The 17,912-nt window shown below is 37.0% G+C and overlaps 1 protein-coding gene across 1 annotated transcript in view; it reads right to left on the reverse strand.

Annotated features, from left to right (window-relative positions):
- The window catches only part of bmp1a (bone morphogenetic protein 1a), a 115,047-nt gene that overhangs the window by 52,834 nt on the left and 44,301 nt on the right, over positions 1-17,912 (reverse strand). The window contains exons 5-6 of the mRNA XM_089119300.1: positions 16,043-16,221; positions 7,688-7,793 (exon numbers count right to left, since the gene is read on the reverse strand). Coding sequence (XP_088975426.1) covers positions 7,688-7,793; positions 16,043-16,221 — 285 coding nt within the window. The remainder of the gene's footprint in view (positions 1-7,687; positions 7,794-16,042; positions 16,222-17,912) is intronic.

Below are 17,912 nucleotides of genomic sequence, written 5' to 3' on the forward strand. Positions count from 1 at the left end.
ACAAACTGCGTCAGAGATCGCAGATACTACCCGAACTAAAAAGCCTTCCGACCCATCTAAAAATTTCTATGAAACAGAGCATATTAAAACGCGATAACTCATAAATCAATAAATCAACTCATCAACTTACAGAGTGCAAGTCTCCTCTCATTCCATTGTCAATTGTGCTCATTCCTGTTGCGTGTCCTCAATCTGGCAACCCGTGTGAGCGTCGAGTCTGAGCAGGAGAGGGCGGGAAACAACGAACTGCAATATTTGTAAACTGCAGTACCCATTTCAACCACTAGTCGTCAATCTCACATACTGCACCTTTAACAACCGCGTTTGATGATGCGCAAGGAAATTTGGCTGATGGCGCGATCGCAGACAGCAACGCAAAGTTGATTCTGTGCCAATTGAATCTAATATCGTTGTAGATTTAAGAAGCAAATGAGAATCACTAAAGACAAAAGTTTTGTTAATGATTTTCAGTTTTTTTCAAGGTCATTAACTCTTTCCCCGCCAAACACGGAATTTTCCGTGTTTAATGAAAAAACGCATCTGCGCCAAACACGGAATTTTCCGGGTATCCGTGTTTTAGGTGGTATACGGTAAGGAAGACCCGCGCGCATGTCCTGAATGATTGCGCAACTCTTTGATCAGAGAAACAGATTGCAATCGTCTCAAACAGTGGAGTAGTGAGAATGTATCAGACAGACAATGCAGAGGTATATGGCTGAAGTACTGGAGGTTAATGGACTCGGAGTCCGATCACTCTTTATTTGATAATTCTGAATCTGATCGGGACAGAGTAGTCAGTGAGAGAGATGCACATGTTGTCACAGAAAGTTCTAGCCATGGACGTGCCGCAGATAGATCGTATAATATTATGACACTATAATATGTATGTGTGTGTGCAGGCATTTATGTGTGGCTGTCTAAATATGAAGGTGTAATTGTCAAATTATTTCTCTCTTTGTGCACATTTACCACATTGTAATATGTATTTGTGTGTGTGTGTGTCTAGGCCTGTTTATTGTAATTCCAATTATTCATTATTCACAGGTAGTTCACAGAGAGGCAGAGGCAGAAGTTTTATTGCAAAAGTTACATTTCCCTTACATCCTGGGAAATTTGATATATTTTACATTTATTTTATGTTTTTAATTTATTTTGGAAAGTTTTATATATGAAGGAAACAACATCTGAATGTATTCTGCTTTTAAATGCACTTGTTTGATAAAAATGCCTTTTTCTCAGTTTTTTGTCCAAAATGTTGTGTTTTTGACAAAACCTACCTCTGTTCAAGAGGCAATAAAAAAAGAACAGATGAAGATAAAATAAAAACGTTTTTTTTTTGCCTAAAAGCAGAGGCTCAGATCTTTATTTTTATATATATCATCTTCATATATTCATGGAAGAAAATATTCAGCGGGGCATTCAAATTTAGCGAAAATCGTCAAAAACCCTGGCGGTGGCTGGCAACTTTTTTTTAAAACGCTGGCGGGGAAAGAGTTAAAGGAACAGTTATTCAATAATGGAAGAAAAAGTATGGTATCTGGGGTAAAAGGCACAATAATTAACATGATAATAAACAGCCGGCTGACGATTACAGCCTTGGTGAGCAGAAGAGACTTTCAGACATGTCTATAGTTGCTGTAGAACAAAATCATACCATGAGGTTTTGTCCTACCGCCCACCTTTATAGTCACAGAGACATGAGAAGAAACAGGAAGTTAATTACATTAAGCTGACGTCGAGAGATCGGATCGTCAAACAGAACTGAAGCTAGATGATGTCCGCACCGAACCTTTCCACACACACGAAAACCGACTGGCTCAGATTACTCTCCGAACAACTGACAGGCACGCGAGAAGCACAATAGCGGCGTTGTGAAAGCTCAGCAGAAAGAGTGTAAGAGGAGCGAGATGCTCAGACAAAGTGCTGATGCCACATTCAAAGGTCACCCTGTGGAAACTAATAAGAAGTGTGAATAAAACAGTGCATCTACAGGCCCATTCAGCTTTTTCCAAATATAACCTTTCATGTAGTGTGTTATATAGCTGTTTGTGAATGTAAACGGTTTTAAAGGTCAAAGCTATTGTCTCTTAAAAGAAAGAATCGATTCTGAACTGCCGAAACAAGCCGTCAGCAATTCCAGTCTCACTTCCTGTTACGAACCTATAGTAACAATGCAAGAAATTTGCATAATGCCAGTCTATGGTCTTTATGGCCTTTGGTCCGCAAACAGTCTAATTTGACTCCGCCCTCAAACACTAGTTGCAGCTGAGACTGGAAGAGTTTAGTTTGTGTTGTTCATGTCGATAAGATGCTGTTATCTGATGCTAAAGAAAATCCACTTTGATGCACTTCCAAACGATGAGGACATATATGGAAAATTGACACCATTGTTGCTTTTCGTATAGTATCGCCGTTTATTTAGCGCTGGGGAAGATACAGAGCGCTTCCAACATGCACTGTGAGTGGTAAACCAATCATAACAGACTGAACTATCTGACCAATCAGAGCAGGGTAGGCTCTAACTGTGCATTCACACCGGACGTGAATAGCGCGTCAAATTCGCGACTACCGCATCTAGTTTGACGCTTGACCACTTTGTGTTAATTCGTACGTCAAGATTGAAATTGACGCGGGTAAAAACAAAAGTTTGAAGTGAAATTTACGCGTGTCAGAATCGAAATCCGTTGGCGGCCATTTTTTTTTATGTCGACAGAGCATTAATCGAGAGATTCACCGCTCTGTATTTGCTCTGGAGATGATAAATAGAGCTAGCCTCCAAAAATTATTAACCTGTCCTGTGATTTTTTTCTCTCTCACACATCCAGACACGAACTTATGCACATATGTTGGTTGTCTTTACATCATAATAATATTTCATATAATCTAGATATGGAATAAATAACATTCAATACAAAATGAACGTGTCTCGTATATTGAAATAACCCAGATAGCAAACTGACATTGAATCAACGTGGAAACGACGTCTCTCATGACATTGAAACAACGTTGATTTTGCTCATCGAATTAACGTTGAACCAACGTCAGACGCGGCATTCTTCAAAGCTAAATGAAAATCGAAAATTGGTTTGCTTTCATAACGTTGAAACAACGGGTTGATTTCAAGTTGATTTTCCGTTAGTTTTGAAAGAATGACGCGTCTGACGTTGGTTCAACGTTAATCCGATGAGCAAAACAATGTCAGATCAACGTTGTTTCGATGTCATATTTCCACGTTGATTCAATGTCAGTTTGCTATCTGGGAAAGTTTTAAGTGATACAATATTTGCTTTGTTGTGCATTAGAACCACATTTAGTCATATTACAGAATAATTTATTGAAGCATCCAGATACTTCACCACGTGAGCAAACAGCAGGCTGCTGATTGGTTAACGCGCCGCGAATTGATGCCAAAGTTCAGATTTTTCAACTCGGGCTACAGACGTGAATTCGCGTCAAATGCGTGAATGCACAAATAGCGCTAACTAAATTATTCGCGCGCAACACGCTTAACGAGCCAGACGCTCAATTCGCGCGAACTTGAAGCATGAATGAGGCGTATTCGCATCTACCGCACTGCGCTCTACGCCTCATTCGCGGCGCAGGAATTTTTTACGCGCGTAATGCGTCTTTGCATTGACTTAACATTGAAATCATTTGCGCCCGACGCGCTATTCGCGTCCGGTGTGAATGCACCATTATATGGAAAATTGACGCCATTGTTCCTTTTCGTATCGTATCGCTGTTTATTAAGCGCTGGGGAAGATACAGAGTGCTTACAACATGCGCTGTGAGTGGTAGACCAATCATAACAGGCTGAACCATCTGACCAATCAGAGCAGACTAGGCTCTTAGAAAGGAGGGGTTTAGAGAGACTGAATCTTCCAACAAACCGTTTTCAGACTCTTTGAGAAATGAGGTGATTTTGTGATGTATATTATAAGAAAATGAAAGTTTTGATCTTGGATGCATGTAAACCTATTATGGGACTTCTTAAAAAACTAAATTAGGAACCTTTCAAATAGCATAATAGGGACACTTTAATTATTCATAATGAAGAATAAGTGAGGAATCCTCAACAAAAAAATATTAATATTCAAACAATGTGAATAGCTGTTTGAACTATGACTATTACAAAGACAAAATTATTATATTATAGTTTGTCTGCCCATGAAAAAATCCAAAGTGTTTACCAGGGTTATGCTGCACGTTAGCTAAGTGTTTTCAACATGTTGTTATGTAGTTGTTCTGGTTTCATGCTAAGGCATTTCAAGGTGGTTTCTTACCCCTAAGGGCCCGTTCACAATGCAACATGTTCTTGCATTTAAAAAATGAGAGCTACAGAGCAGAGAAATGCAATGTCTTGAGATCCGTTTTTAACATTTGCACTTCTTTTAACTTGACATACTGTAATAAAACTGACAGTTGCATCCGGTCCCACTGTTTTTCCGTCTAGCACAGGTTTATGAACAAAACTATTAAAGAGCAGTGTAGTGGAACGTAAAAACCTGCTCTTAAAAAACTATTAGAACTCAGTGATTTTTTTCGTCCAAATATGAAAATTTTGTTATTTATTCTCCTTCATTCCAAACCTGTGAGCTATTTTTTTTTTTTCTTGGAACACTAAACATTTTTGAAGAATTGTTATGCAGGTCTTGCCAAACAGTTCACAGTGACACGGATAAAAAATAAAAACCAGGGGGAGAAAAAGCTGAAATATAATAGCTCATACAACTCTCCCATATTTCTGAGCACATATGATATTATATAGCTAATATAAAATTACCTCATTCTGAAATTCATGTCCTAGTCCAGATCATAGTCACCATGAACTATTGTAATTTTGAAAGAGTTATATATTCTATGAAAATAGCAGCATGCAGTCATGGACCAAAGATGAGTAAATAATGATTTTATATATATGTATATATTTTTTCCTTCAATGTACAATACCGGTCAAAAGTTTTAGATCAGTAAGATTGTTTATGCTTTTAAATGAAGTCTCTTCTGCTCACCAAGGCTGCTTTATTTGATGAAAAAAAAAATGACAAACAGTAATATTGTAAAAAAATATTACTGTTTTCTATTTTAATATATTTTAAAATGTTAATTTGGAATTTAATTTAAAATTCCTGGAATTTAATTTGAAAGCTGATTTGATTACACATCAGTTTTCAGTGTCACATGATCCTTCAGAAATCATTCTAATATGCTGATTTTATGCTCAAAAAACATAAATTATTATTTTCAATGTTGAAAACAGTCGTGTACAATTTTCACCCCCAAAATTCTATGATGAATAAAAAGTTCAAAAGAACAGCATTTATTTAAAATATAATCTTTTCTAACATTATAAATGTCTTTACTGTAACTTTTGATCAATTTAACTCATCCTTGATGAATAAAAGTATTTTCTAATTTCTTTTTTTTCTAAATTCTTACTGACCCCAAACTTTTGAATGGTAGTGATTAATGTTACAACAGCTTTCCATTTCAGATCAATTCTGTTCTTCTGAACTTTCTATTCATCAAAGAATCCTGAAATAAAAATCTAAAAAACTGTTTTCATCGTGGATAATAATCATAAATGTTTCTTGAGCATCATATTACAATAATTTCTGTAGGATCATGTGACACTGAAGACTGGAGTAATGATGCTGTAAATTCAGCTTTGATCACAGGAATAAATTACACTTCACTATACAGTATATTCACATAGAAGACCGCTGTTTTAAATTGTAATAAATTAAATAATTGCAGCCTTGGTGAGCAGAAGAGACTTCTTTTAAAAACATTAAAAAATCTTACCGATCTAAAACTTTTGACCGGTAGTGTAAGTCAGTTCAATTTTTGTCTGTTTTATAATTTGCCATGTAAAAATGTAAGTATAATTGTCTGGTTAATATTATTTATATTTCATTTTAAATGATTTATTTGATATATACACGGTTGTAAACAAAATTATTCAACATGACAAATGTTTCAAGTGGTTTCCCCAAATCCAATTGAAAATGCAACTTTTAATGACATCTGCAGAGTCAAAATTATTAAACCCCTTGATGGCAAGCATCTTTAATGCTAAGTAGAACACCCTTTTGCTGTTATATCCTGCTCCAAACGAGATGTATAACCAGACACCAGCTTTCTTCAAATCCCACCAGAGATTGTGTATGGGGTTCAAGCCAGCTGACTGTGATGGTCACTGTAAAATCCACCAGGACTTCTTCTGCAACCAAGCCTTGGTGGAATTTGAGGTATGCTTGGGATCATTGTCCTGTTGGAAGGTCCAATGACAACCCAAGCTTCAGCTTCCTCACTGATTCCTCACCCTCATTGATACTTCAATGAATCCATCTTGCTTTCCTTACGCTGCATGTTTCCAGTGCCAGAGGATGTAAAACAGCTCCAGAGCATCACTGAGCCACAACATGGACAACAGTAGACAGAGTGTTCATTTCAGCATATGCTTCACACTTCTTCCTCCAGATGTACCGGAAATTTCCAGTTTTGTTTCATCGCTCCACAGAATCCCGAAACTTCTGTGGCTTATGTATACGATTTTGAGCACTTTTCTAGTTCTTTTGGCCCAGATAGCAAACTGACATTGAATCAACGTGGAAATATGACATCGAAACAACGTTGATCTGACATTGTTTTGCTCATCGAATTAACGTTGAACCAACGTCAGACGCGTCATTCTTTCAAAACTAACGGAAAATCAACTTGAAATCAACGCGTTGTTTCAACGTTATGAAAGCAAACCAATTTTCGATTTCATTTAGCTTTGAAGAATGCCGCGTCTGACGTTGGTTCAACGTTAATTCGATGAGCAAATCAACGTTGTTTCAATGTCATGAGAGACGTCGTTTCCACGTTGATTCAATGTCAGTTTGCTGTCTGGGGGGTCAGCAGTGGTATAAGTCTTAGAGTTCTGGCATAGAAACCGCATGTGTTTAGCACACGTCTTAATGTGCGAGCTAAAACCTCAGTGCCTGTTGCCACCAAGTTTTTTGCAGTCACTCAAAGGTTTATCTGAAACCCTTCTAAGAAATTAGCTTGCAGCCGTTGATAGTATTCTTTTTCTGGCCTGTCCAGATAGTTTAACCACTGTTCCTTTAACTTCGAACTTGTGAACTATGCTTCCAACAGTGTCTTAGAAACATTTAGTGCCTTCGCTATCTTTTTGTATCGTGTTTGTGAAGGGCAATGATTTCTTCTTTAACTTTTTGGACCATTTTGTTTAACTTATGAACCTAGCAAACCTAGTCAGTTCAGATATTTCACGTGTTCTTGCTCAAGCACACCTGGTGAAACTAATGAAGCCATTGATTAGTTGCATCAGGTGGGCTTGAGTTGAGTTTTGTAGATTTGTGTGATTGCGGAAGTCATTAAAAATAGCATTTTCAGTTGAATTTGGGGAAACCACTTGAAACATTTGTTGTGTTGAATTATTTCATTGACTTTTGTTTGATTTGTTCATTGCAAAAAGTTCATTCAAATTTCGCCAATAAAGCTGATTTGCAATGGGGTTGAATACTTTTGATTACAACTGTATATATGCATGTTTGTTTATGATCTATATCATTTTTATGTAATTAATATATATATATTGTATAAGATTAGAGAAGGAGTGGACATTATGAGTGAAATTATGAAAAATTAGACAATATTCCTAAGAGCAGATTCTAACCTGGAAAAGGTGTTTCTTGCATAGTGCATGATGCTGTCGAAGTCATAGACCTCTCCGAGTGAGTCCACCTCACCAGGCTCCATCTTCAGGAAGTTGTACTCCTGTCCTATGAGATGAAACCAAGAATGAGACTGAGGCAGGAAGTGATGTGAACTATAAGAGCCCATGCAGTCATTGTCAACGCTTGTTTATTCAAAGATTGTTTTTATGGATTCATCCTTATTACATCACATGTAATGGATTATTGCACTATTCTCTTTATTATTATAAACTCAGCAACAATAAAAGAAACAACAGGATTAATTATAGAATTTATTTGAATTAATTAGAGAGAGATGACAGATGTATGTGTGAGTCCGTTCAGCATCTCTCTCTACAAACAATGAAGCTGTGGGTTTAATTACTTCAAAACCAGTGATGTAAACCCTTATTGCAGAGAAAATTTTATTAATAAAAGTTGTGAGGCAGCATCAACAAGTTTCTATGCTCCTGAAAGTTATGTGTGCATGCGGAGCGATCTCTGATATGTGTGCAAGTGACGTACGTGTGTGTGTGTTTCTATAAAAACAGCGCATTAATATAGAAGGGTGAATAAACTGACTTGGAACTACTTGTGAATTAAATAGTTTTACTGCGAACCTTCCATCCAATCAGAATATGAAATGTTATATCTATACATCAAATATTTAGACAGACCAATATAATTGATTACATAAAATTCAAATAAGACTTATAGATCTTTATTTAAAAGGGTTTAACCAATGGCTGTAACCAAAATCGCCCCCCTACACCCTTAATGGGATAGTTCACTTTGAAATAAATACATTTTTGGTATATTTTAGCTCACTTCAAGGGCATCCAAGATGTAGGTGTCTTTGTTTCTGCAGTTGTTTCAATTTTGATATTTTTAGGTCAAACCGTTCTTGTCTGTCAGTCATATAATGGAGGTCTATGGTCACCACCTCAAAGCGCATGCACAGAGAAGTCCAAATTAAATGTAAATGTATACAGTACATTGATGGCCTAAGACACGAAACGAGCGGTTTGTGCGAAAACGAACAGTATTTGTATCGTTTTTTACCTCTTGTAACCACAACCACAAAGCGCACGCGCCCTCGGAGTACTTGGATGTGACTGTGGTTACAAGAGGTAAAAACTATATAAATACTGTTCGTTTTCTCACACAAACCGCTCGTTTCGTGTCTTAGGCCATCAATGTGTACTTACATTTACGAGTCATTGAATCATGTTTAATTTGGACTTCTCTGTGCATGCTCTTTGAGGTGGTGACCATAGACCTCCATTATATGACTGACAGACAAGAACGGTTTGACCTAAAAATATCAAAATTGAAACTACTGCGGAAACAAAGACACCTACATCTTGGATGCCCTTGAGGTAAGCTAAAACATACCCAAAATTCATTTCAAAGTGTAGTATCCCTTTAAATAGGGAATTTATTCAACTTACGTTGGAGATATTTGGAGATAATATTTTATAAATAAAGTGGTTAATCATGGACTTTGTCATAAACTCGTGGATGACTTCATGAAATTGAGGTTAAACCACTGGAGTCACATGGATTACTTTACTACCTTTCTGGGGCTTGAAAGAGGTAGTTGCGCAGCTGTCAGTGGAGGGACATAAGCTTTCAGATTTCATTAAAAAGATCTTCATCTTTGTGATCCGAAAAGAAACAAATGTTTGGGATTGGAACGACATGAGGGTGAGAAATCAATGGCAGAATGTGTTTCTTTTTGGGTGAACTAATCCTTAAAGGATTAGTTGACTTTTGAAAAAACTTTTGCTGATAATTTACTCACCCCCATGTCATCCAAGATGTCCATGTCTTTCTTTCCTCAGTCGAAAAGAAATTAAGGTTTTTGATGAAAACATTCCAGGATTTTTCTCCATATAATGGACTTCAATGGGAACCAAACGGTTCAAGGTCCAAAAGACAGTTAATAACAGTTTCAGATGCAGCTTCAAATGTCTTTAAACGACACCAGACGATGAATAAGGGTCTTATCATGCGAAACGATCGATTATTTCAAAACTTATTCCAAAAATGTAACTTTTCTAAGGACAAATGCTAGCCTTGCTCTATTCTGTGAGGCGCGTTTGCAACGTCACGTATTACGTAATTACGTTCAAAAGGTCACGGGCGACGTAGCCGAAAGTACAGAGTCAGAGTGTTTACAAGTTGAACGCATAGGTTGAACGTGAAAACTAACTCAAACGCCGTTTACAAAAAAGGGAATTAAAAGGAAAAACAACGATGTCGGACGATTTTGATTCTGTACTTCCGGCTACGTCGCCCGTGACCTCTTGAACGTAATTACGTATTACGTGGCGTTACAAACGCGCCTCACAGAATAGAGCAAGGCTAGCATTTGTCCTTAGAAAAGTTACATTTTTGGAATAAGTTTTGAAATAACCGATCGTTTCGCATGATAAGACCCTTATTCATCGTCTGGTGTCGTTTAAAGACATTTGAAGCTGCATCTGAAACTGTTATTAACTGTCTTTTGGACCTTGAACCGTTTGGTTCCCATTGAAGTCCATTATATGGAGAAAAATCCTGGAATGTTTTCATCAAAAACCTTAATTTCTTTTCGACTGAGGAAAGAAAGACATGGACATTTCGGATGACATGGGGGTGAGTAAATTATCAGCAAAAGTTTTTTCAAAAGTGAACTAATCCTTTAAAGACCCTAAGGCTTATGGGCGTCAGACACTGAGGTCCCCGATCGCCTGTGTGAACGTGCCATAGACCTGCAGATGTGAACACAGCAACAAAATGCAATGCCTGTAACATCCCCCAAACGTGTTGGAGAACTTACAAGTGCCTTGGTGGAAGAATGGAGCAAAGTCTCACTGGCAAGGATGCACTGTGGCACTGGTGGAAACACCACATACTGACTGCTACTTTTGATATCAACTCTTTGTTCAGGGACACATCGTTCCAGTTCTGTTCGTCGAATGTCTTTGGAACTTCTTTAGTTTACGTCTCAGTTGTTGAATCTTTTTATGTTCTTACAAATGCAACAGCACAAACATGGAAGCACATTTCTTCTTTTTAAAAAAAAAAAATATTTCATATAATTAAAAGGGTAAAACACTGTTAAGCGTCATGTTTCTATATTAGCTTTCTAAAGCCACAGGCATTTTCCAAGCAGATGTCTGAATGCATGCCTCTGCTGAGAATCACTTTGTGCCAGATAATGAGGATGTAACGAGATCCTTTTTCAACAGATGTCTAACGACAGTCATCATTTCAGGATCTCTTGTTCATTAATTCTGCCTGAAAAGTTGTGAAGGATTGTGGGATCTCCATCTAGGTGCACAGCTGGTCGATGTCAAAATACACCATTGGTTGAGATATTTCTAGGCGTACAGGGACCGAGGACACTTCATTAAAGTACTACTGAACTTCGCTGCATTTGATGCAAAATGCCATAAAACAAATAACTCCTGCAAACAAATGATATGTTTTGTTTTTGTTTTTTATTGACCTTGCTCCATCTTTTTTGCTCAGTTACTATTCATAAGCTGGTGTTTTGGCTATTTTTAGTGGATGAAGTTACACTGGTAACCAGTATGCAGAGGAATGCATGCATTGCTTTATCATATAAAGGGCCAGATTTACTAAACACAATATTGATCATTTGATTTTGAAGGATGAGGATGGTCGCTGATATGTACCTATTATCACTATTACTACATAGATTAAAGGGTTGGTTCACCCAAAAATGAAAATTAAGTCATTAATTACTCACCCCCATGCTGTACCAACCCCGTAAGAACTTCGTTCACCTTCAGAACACAAATGAAGATATTTTTGATTGAATCTGAGAGCTGTATAACTACCACATTGGCTGCCTAAGGGACTGCCTCTTGACGGCCCAGAAAGTCAATGAAGAAAATGTTTATATATCCCAAGTGACTACCGTGGCTCAACTATATGTTTATCAAGCGACGCGAATACTTTTTGTGCGAAAAAACAAACAAAAATAACGAGTTTATTCGACTATTCCTTTTCTTCCTTGTAGGCCAGAAACAAGACTTCCTTAGATTTCCACGACGCATGCGCGAGAACTCAACTGATGTAGTGTAAGGAGATCGCAATTCTCGCGCATGCGTCGTGGAAATCTAAGGAAGTCTCGTTCTGGCCTACAAGGTATAAAAGGAATAGTCGAATAAAATAAAAAATTTTTGTTTGTTTTTTCGCACAAAAAGTATTCGCGTCGCTTGATAAACATATAGTTGAGCCACGGTAGTCACTTGGGATATTTAAACATTTTCTTCATTGACTTTCTGGGCCGTCAAGAGGCAGTCCCTTAGGAGCCAATGTGGTAGTTATACAGCTCTCAAATTTAATCAAAAATATCTTAATTTGTGTTCTGAAGACGAACGAAGGTCTTACGGGGTTGGTACAGCATGGGGGTGAGTAATTAATGACTTAATTTTCATTTTTGGGTGAACTAACCCTTTAAAGCTGCAGTCTGTAGTTTTTCGTCGTTGGCGCCATCTCTGTTCAAAATCTGCAATTGCAGTTATTCGCGGAATTATCAACTTTTTGTTGAATACTAATTAATTATACGTTTTTGGAAGTATGACCAACATAAGAACTTTCACTGGAAAATGCCGTAAGTAACATCCACTTTTGACTTTGCAAGAACTTGCAAGACTTGAATTTGATAGAAAACATATCCACTTTTATTTGTCTGTCCATACAGTGGATTTGTTTCGTCAAGTTTGAGAGATTAGAACATTAAATTTCAGAGATTTCAGACTACATTTTACATGATTTCAAGACTTAGTTGCAACAAAATCCCACCTGCTCCTGTGTTTCCTACCAGTAGCGGTTCTAGGCACGGGCGAACCGGGCAGTCACCCGGGGCGGCATTTCTTCATGTCACATGGGGGGCGGCACGCACGAGCAATTAAAAAAATCTTCTGTGCCTCGAAGGTTTTCTATTTTTTTACCATTTCGATTCAATTATTGGCAATGGCGCCCCTAATTGCTGAGAAGGTGCCGTGCACAGAAGCGATGTCAAGAGGGTCTCCTGATTAGTTCACGTATCGCGTCTTTTGCGCGCTCGAAGTCGTTATTTCAAATAGGCGATTAGGCGCAGGGGAAGCGCGCTCATTATGCGCTCGCGGGAGGCGCGCTCATAAACTTTTCAGTATGGGAGTGATCTTTTAGCAGAGCTTCAGCAAGCGTTTTTCTGTGGTGGAAATACATTAGCTACTAAAACTTCTTTGTCATTGTGGAGAGCCCAGTGCATGGTTGTATTGCAACGACAGCCATTGGCAAATCGGTCCGAATTTTACTATTAATAATAAAAGATAAGCTACTGTGCATTATAAATGTCAGGAATGTATCTTTATTGACTCATTCTTTTTATAGAGATGATTGAATGCTGAAATATGAGGTATATATTTTTATAAAATCTCTTTTTGTGTTAACCTTTTTTTAAGTTTAGTAGGTAAGATAAAAGACACTCCTTTAAAACAAATCTTTAATGTTATTAACTTGGTGAATTGATTGTGTATTAGGCTTTTTGTGTATGTGATCATGTTGGTCACTATATTCATGAAATGAAAATAATTTACATAATGATCAACTTTGTCTTTTTACAGTAGCCTATATGCAAAGTACAATTTTCTATTTTCTAACATTCTAACATTTTAAGAGTGACATAGGGCTACAAAAGCTATTTTAGGTCTATAACAGTTTGGATAGTGTTATAAGAGATAAGTATTGTGTTACTAAATAAGTATCTCTCAGACCCTTTTACTTTTAAAAACTCCATTTCGTGACAAATATTGTTTAACAAGCCATAACTAAAAGTGTGCCATGCATATAATTTAAGGCAATAACCAATGCGCTAATGGTTACTTCCTAATTAAAGTTAGATTAAACTAGCAAAATAACTGGATTCTACTGTGTTTTTCAAATGAACGGTATGTGATTTTATTGTTGGATTGTTGTTGTTTTGTTTTTTGTTTGGTTTTTTTTTTTTTTTTTGGGGGGGGGGGTCTCGCCCTGGGTGAAATTCAGAGTAGAACCGCCACTGTGTCCTACAATGCCATAATAATATTGCACATTTAAGGTAACAAATTGTGTTTTTTGGACGGTAAATGGCACAAATACCAGTAACCCGTCGAGTGCAAACCTTAGTAAATCACCTTTCATGATTCATTTAAATACTGCATATGCAGGAAGATCAGCCATAAAAAGAAACCTGTCCATGCCTTTTCAGCGCTAATTGTTCACTGTGTGTCTTTGGTGAACCCTGACAGTAGCCTCTTTTAACGCCAAAAGAGGGTTTGTGCTGACGCAAGCTGTTTGTAAATCTGGCCCATAGTATGTATTAATTACCGAAAAAAAAAAAAAGCAAAGGAATACAAAAAGCTCATAGGAAAAAGCAAGCATAAACAGGTATTAATATTTCGCTGGTTCTCTCTTGTATTTGCATTTGTTTACAGCCTGGCCAAATATCTGACTCGATCAAATGTGCAATATGCTTACAAAATCTTGAAAGTCCCCTGTGGTGAAAGTCAAGTTTTTAATGTTGTTTCTATGTCTATGTGGTGTTTTAAATATGCTTTAAGACAACCCAGACAGCAAACTGACATTGAATCAACGTGGAAACGACGTCTCTCATGACATTGAAACAACGTTGATTTTGCTCATCGAATTAACGTTGAACCAACGTCAGACGCGGCATTCTTCAAAGCTAAATGAAAATCGAAAATTGGTTTGCTTTCATAACGTTGAAACAACGCGTTGATTTCAAGTTGATTTTCCGTTAGTTTTGAAAGAATGACGCGTCTGACGGTTCAACGTTAATTCGATGAGCAAAACAATGTCAGATCAACGTTGTTTCGATGTCATATTTCCACGTTGATTCAATGTCAGTTTGCTATCTGGGAAAACATGTGTAAATTCATAAGTCGACAGCATTGCTGAGTATTTAACAATGACAGTCTCAAAAACACGGTTTGAAATCGCTGGTGTTTCTGACGTCACACACTACCTTGTAACCAATCAGGTCAACGCGTGATCGTCAACTAGTGCATCGGTTTCCCAACAGGGGGGTCGCGGACCACAAGGGGGCCTCAGCGAGCTCTGTGGGGGGTCGCATCATATTTTGATGCGTTTTGAGCAACGAGCCTTTAATAAAAGGCTAAACTTTTTTATGCTCAAAATTTATATATTGAGCGAGTTCATCATGAATCCATCAATCCGTGTTTTTGGCTTATCCTGAACCACTATGGTACACCTACATTGGGACTATTTTACACTGGTTCGGATCGCTGCGGAGTAGCCCAGTACCTGCATGACTCGTCATAAACCTACACAGACAGAAGTAGTTCCGGCTACAATGTTCTTCCGAAAGACGCTTTGTTCTGTTAATAAATGCAAAATTATCACTCACTAAAGTGCCAAAAATGTAAAAAATAAAGCGTCACATATAACTTGCTAGTATTGAGGCCCCAAACAGGAGTCATTAAGTAATAGCCTATATTCTTTCTTCTTTTTTTTTTTTACCTACATACCAATGTGAATATTCTTGTTTTTTTATTTCAAATAGGGCCAATATATAGGCTTCCCCTAGGCTTACGTTTTTAAATTACAAAGGGCCTATATTGATGTTTTTGTTATTGTATTTTCAATATTATAGGCTATCATTTGTGCATAAACATCTGGTTAGAGTGAACATACCTTTTGCTTGAAAACAACATATTTTGTCATCCTTGCTGCAAACTTACAAGAGCGATAATATCATTAAATGATATTCTTGGGACATATTCTGGGGAAAAAGGGTGTCTCGGACAAAAAAAAAGGTGAACGAGTGGATCTCTGAGCTGGTGTGAGTGAGCGGAGGCGGGGCTCATTTGCATATTCATAGAACCGCTTATATTAAATGAGGCAAGGGTGTAAAGTATTTAACAATACTTTAATAAAGGGTGAAGATGTCAATTTTCAAAGGTTGGACATCACTTTTGGCCACTAATCTATTTTTCAAAAAGTGTGATATTTTGTCATCAAATGCATTTATGCATGTTATGAGTGTCAGTACATTTGAGTTATAACTCTACATTAACAGTCAGAGTAAAACTCTATTTATTAAGTAAAACTAACAAATACTTTGGCCAACATTCACGATAAGAAATGAGAGGTCGGTGCAGAATTTGGGCTGTGTTGTACAATCGGGTTGTTTTCCAAAATTAGTTCTGACCTCTACAAATGACCATGACAGTATTTAGTTACTCGTGTAATCTGAACCTCCAATACAGATCATTTCAGGCAAACGTCGGCAATATTTGACTTTTTTTTCCTACCTGGCTGAATGTTGTCCCGTATAATACTGACATGCTCGTCTCTGTCGGGTCGCGTGTGCTCATGCCAGAATCCGATCACGTGACCAAGCTCATGCACCACAATTCCAAACTTATCACAGTTCTTCCCGATGGATATAGCTTGCGGACCCCCTCCTCTCCGGCCAACATACGAACAGCACCTGCGGAGGTTCATCCACATATCAATTAATATTACACTTAATAATGCGTGAATCAAAACAACTGAAATATTACATTTCATTGGTCACAAAATGATTTTTTTGTGTAATACCTAATAAAAAAGCATCCTTGTCAATAATCTTTCAGTCATGTTTGTCATATTGTATAAGATGTGTATTTCATTTATCATGATGATTGGTTGAATATCACACAGATAAGTCTGGTTTATATTTCATCCAAAAATCAAAGGGAATATTTTATTATTATCATTATTATAAATAGTGTTCATTATAAATATTCACCACAAATGTCATTAATATTTAATCTATAAATATTCCTAATGTAATTCATATAATATTCATATATTTAAAGTATAATTACTCAATTTAATACATATTGGTTTAAATATATATATATATATATATATATATATATATATATATATATATTTATTCATTATAAATATAGGATTTCTCAAAGAAAATTAAACCTTAAACCTGTAGGACCAATTTAGCATTTGTTTTTATGATAATTAAACACATTTTCCAAGCAAAAAAAATCATTACCGTAAAAAATAAAAATAAAAACACACTTTGTTTCTTATAACATAATTTGCATAAATTACATGGTGTAAAACAAATACAGTAGTACCACAATGTATAAATACTTTATGTAATAATTATTGTTTAAATACATACTATAAAAAATGCTGGGTTGTTTTAACCATGAATTTGTGTTTTGGGACAAATTTGGGTCAAATATAGACAAACCTAGCTGTTTTTTTTTAACCCAACGGTTGGGTTTGTCCATATTTGACCCAAAATTTGGGTTGAAACAACCCAGCATTTTTAGAGATTTTTTTTTCACATTACACAGAAGCATATAGTATAAGCTTAATTTTATTTAAAATATAATAAAATTTGACATGAAATGTTCCTCTTGAGTGTCGTACTATTCTTATCTTGGATCATGTAGCGTGTTTATGTGTAAACTGGCCTCTTTTCAACAACACACACACTCTAAAAAATGCTGGGTTGTTTTAACCCAACTTTGGGTCAAATATGGACTAACCCAGCCGTTGGGTTAAATTTTTACATTACATTTTTAACCCAACATTTCGGGTTTGTCCATATTTGACCCAAAATTGGGTTAAAACAACCCAGCATTTTTTAGAGTGCAAGCAAGCGAAGTTACAAAGTGACACAGAACACAAAGTGAACTCAAACAAAATGTCATGCATGGTTTGTTTTGTAAGTTTGCTTAGAGCTACGTGTTGCAAAATCCAGATAGAAACGGGGACCTGTGCGCGATGCCACAGCAGTAACACACACACAAAACAAACAATCAAACAATCCCTTTCTGAGAGCGCTGGGATATGTGGGAGAAAAACTGCTGAGACACACACACACACACAAACCCACATGTGGGTGCAAAAGATCAGTCTTTAATTATGGAGCACCCAGCGGCTCACTCCAGAAACTCTGCCTTGAACTTTGCACAGCACAGACAGGAATCGCCTGAACACACACACACACACACACACACAGGGGCTCAGCAGAGCTTTGGCAACTACTACTGACTGTAAAGAGGAAAAAATCTTAATGTTTTATCACCTCCACACACACACAAACACAGACAGAGCTGAAAACGCCTGGCAAAGCCTGCACAGTGGTGTAGTTTATGAAGTTTCCCT

The sequence above is a fragment of the Pimephales promelas genome, chromosome 14 (genome assembly GCF_988280905.1).
Source record: "Pimephales promelas chromosome 14, fPimPro1.hap1.1, whole genome shotgun sequence".
Classification (NCBI taxonomy): Eukaryota; Metazoa; Chordata; class Actinopteri; order Cypriniformes; family Leuciscidae; genus Pimephales; species Pimephales promelas.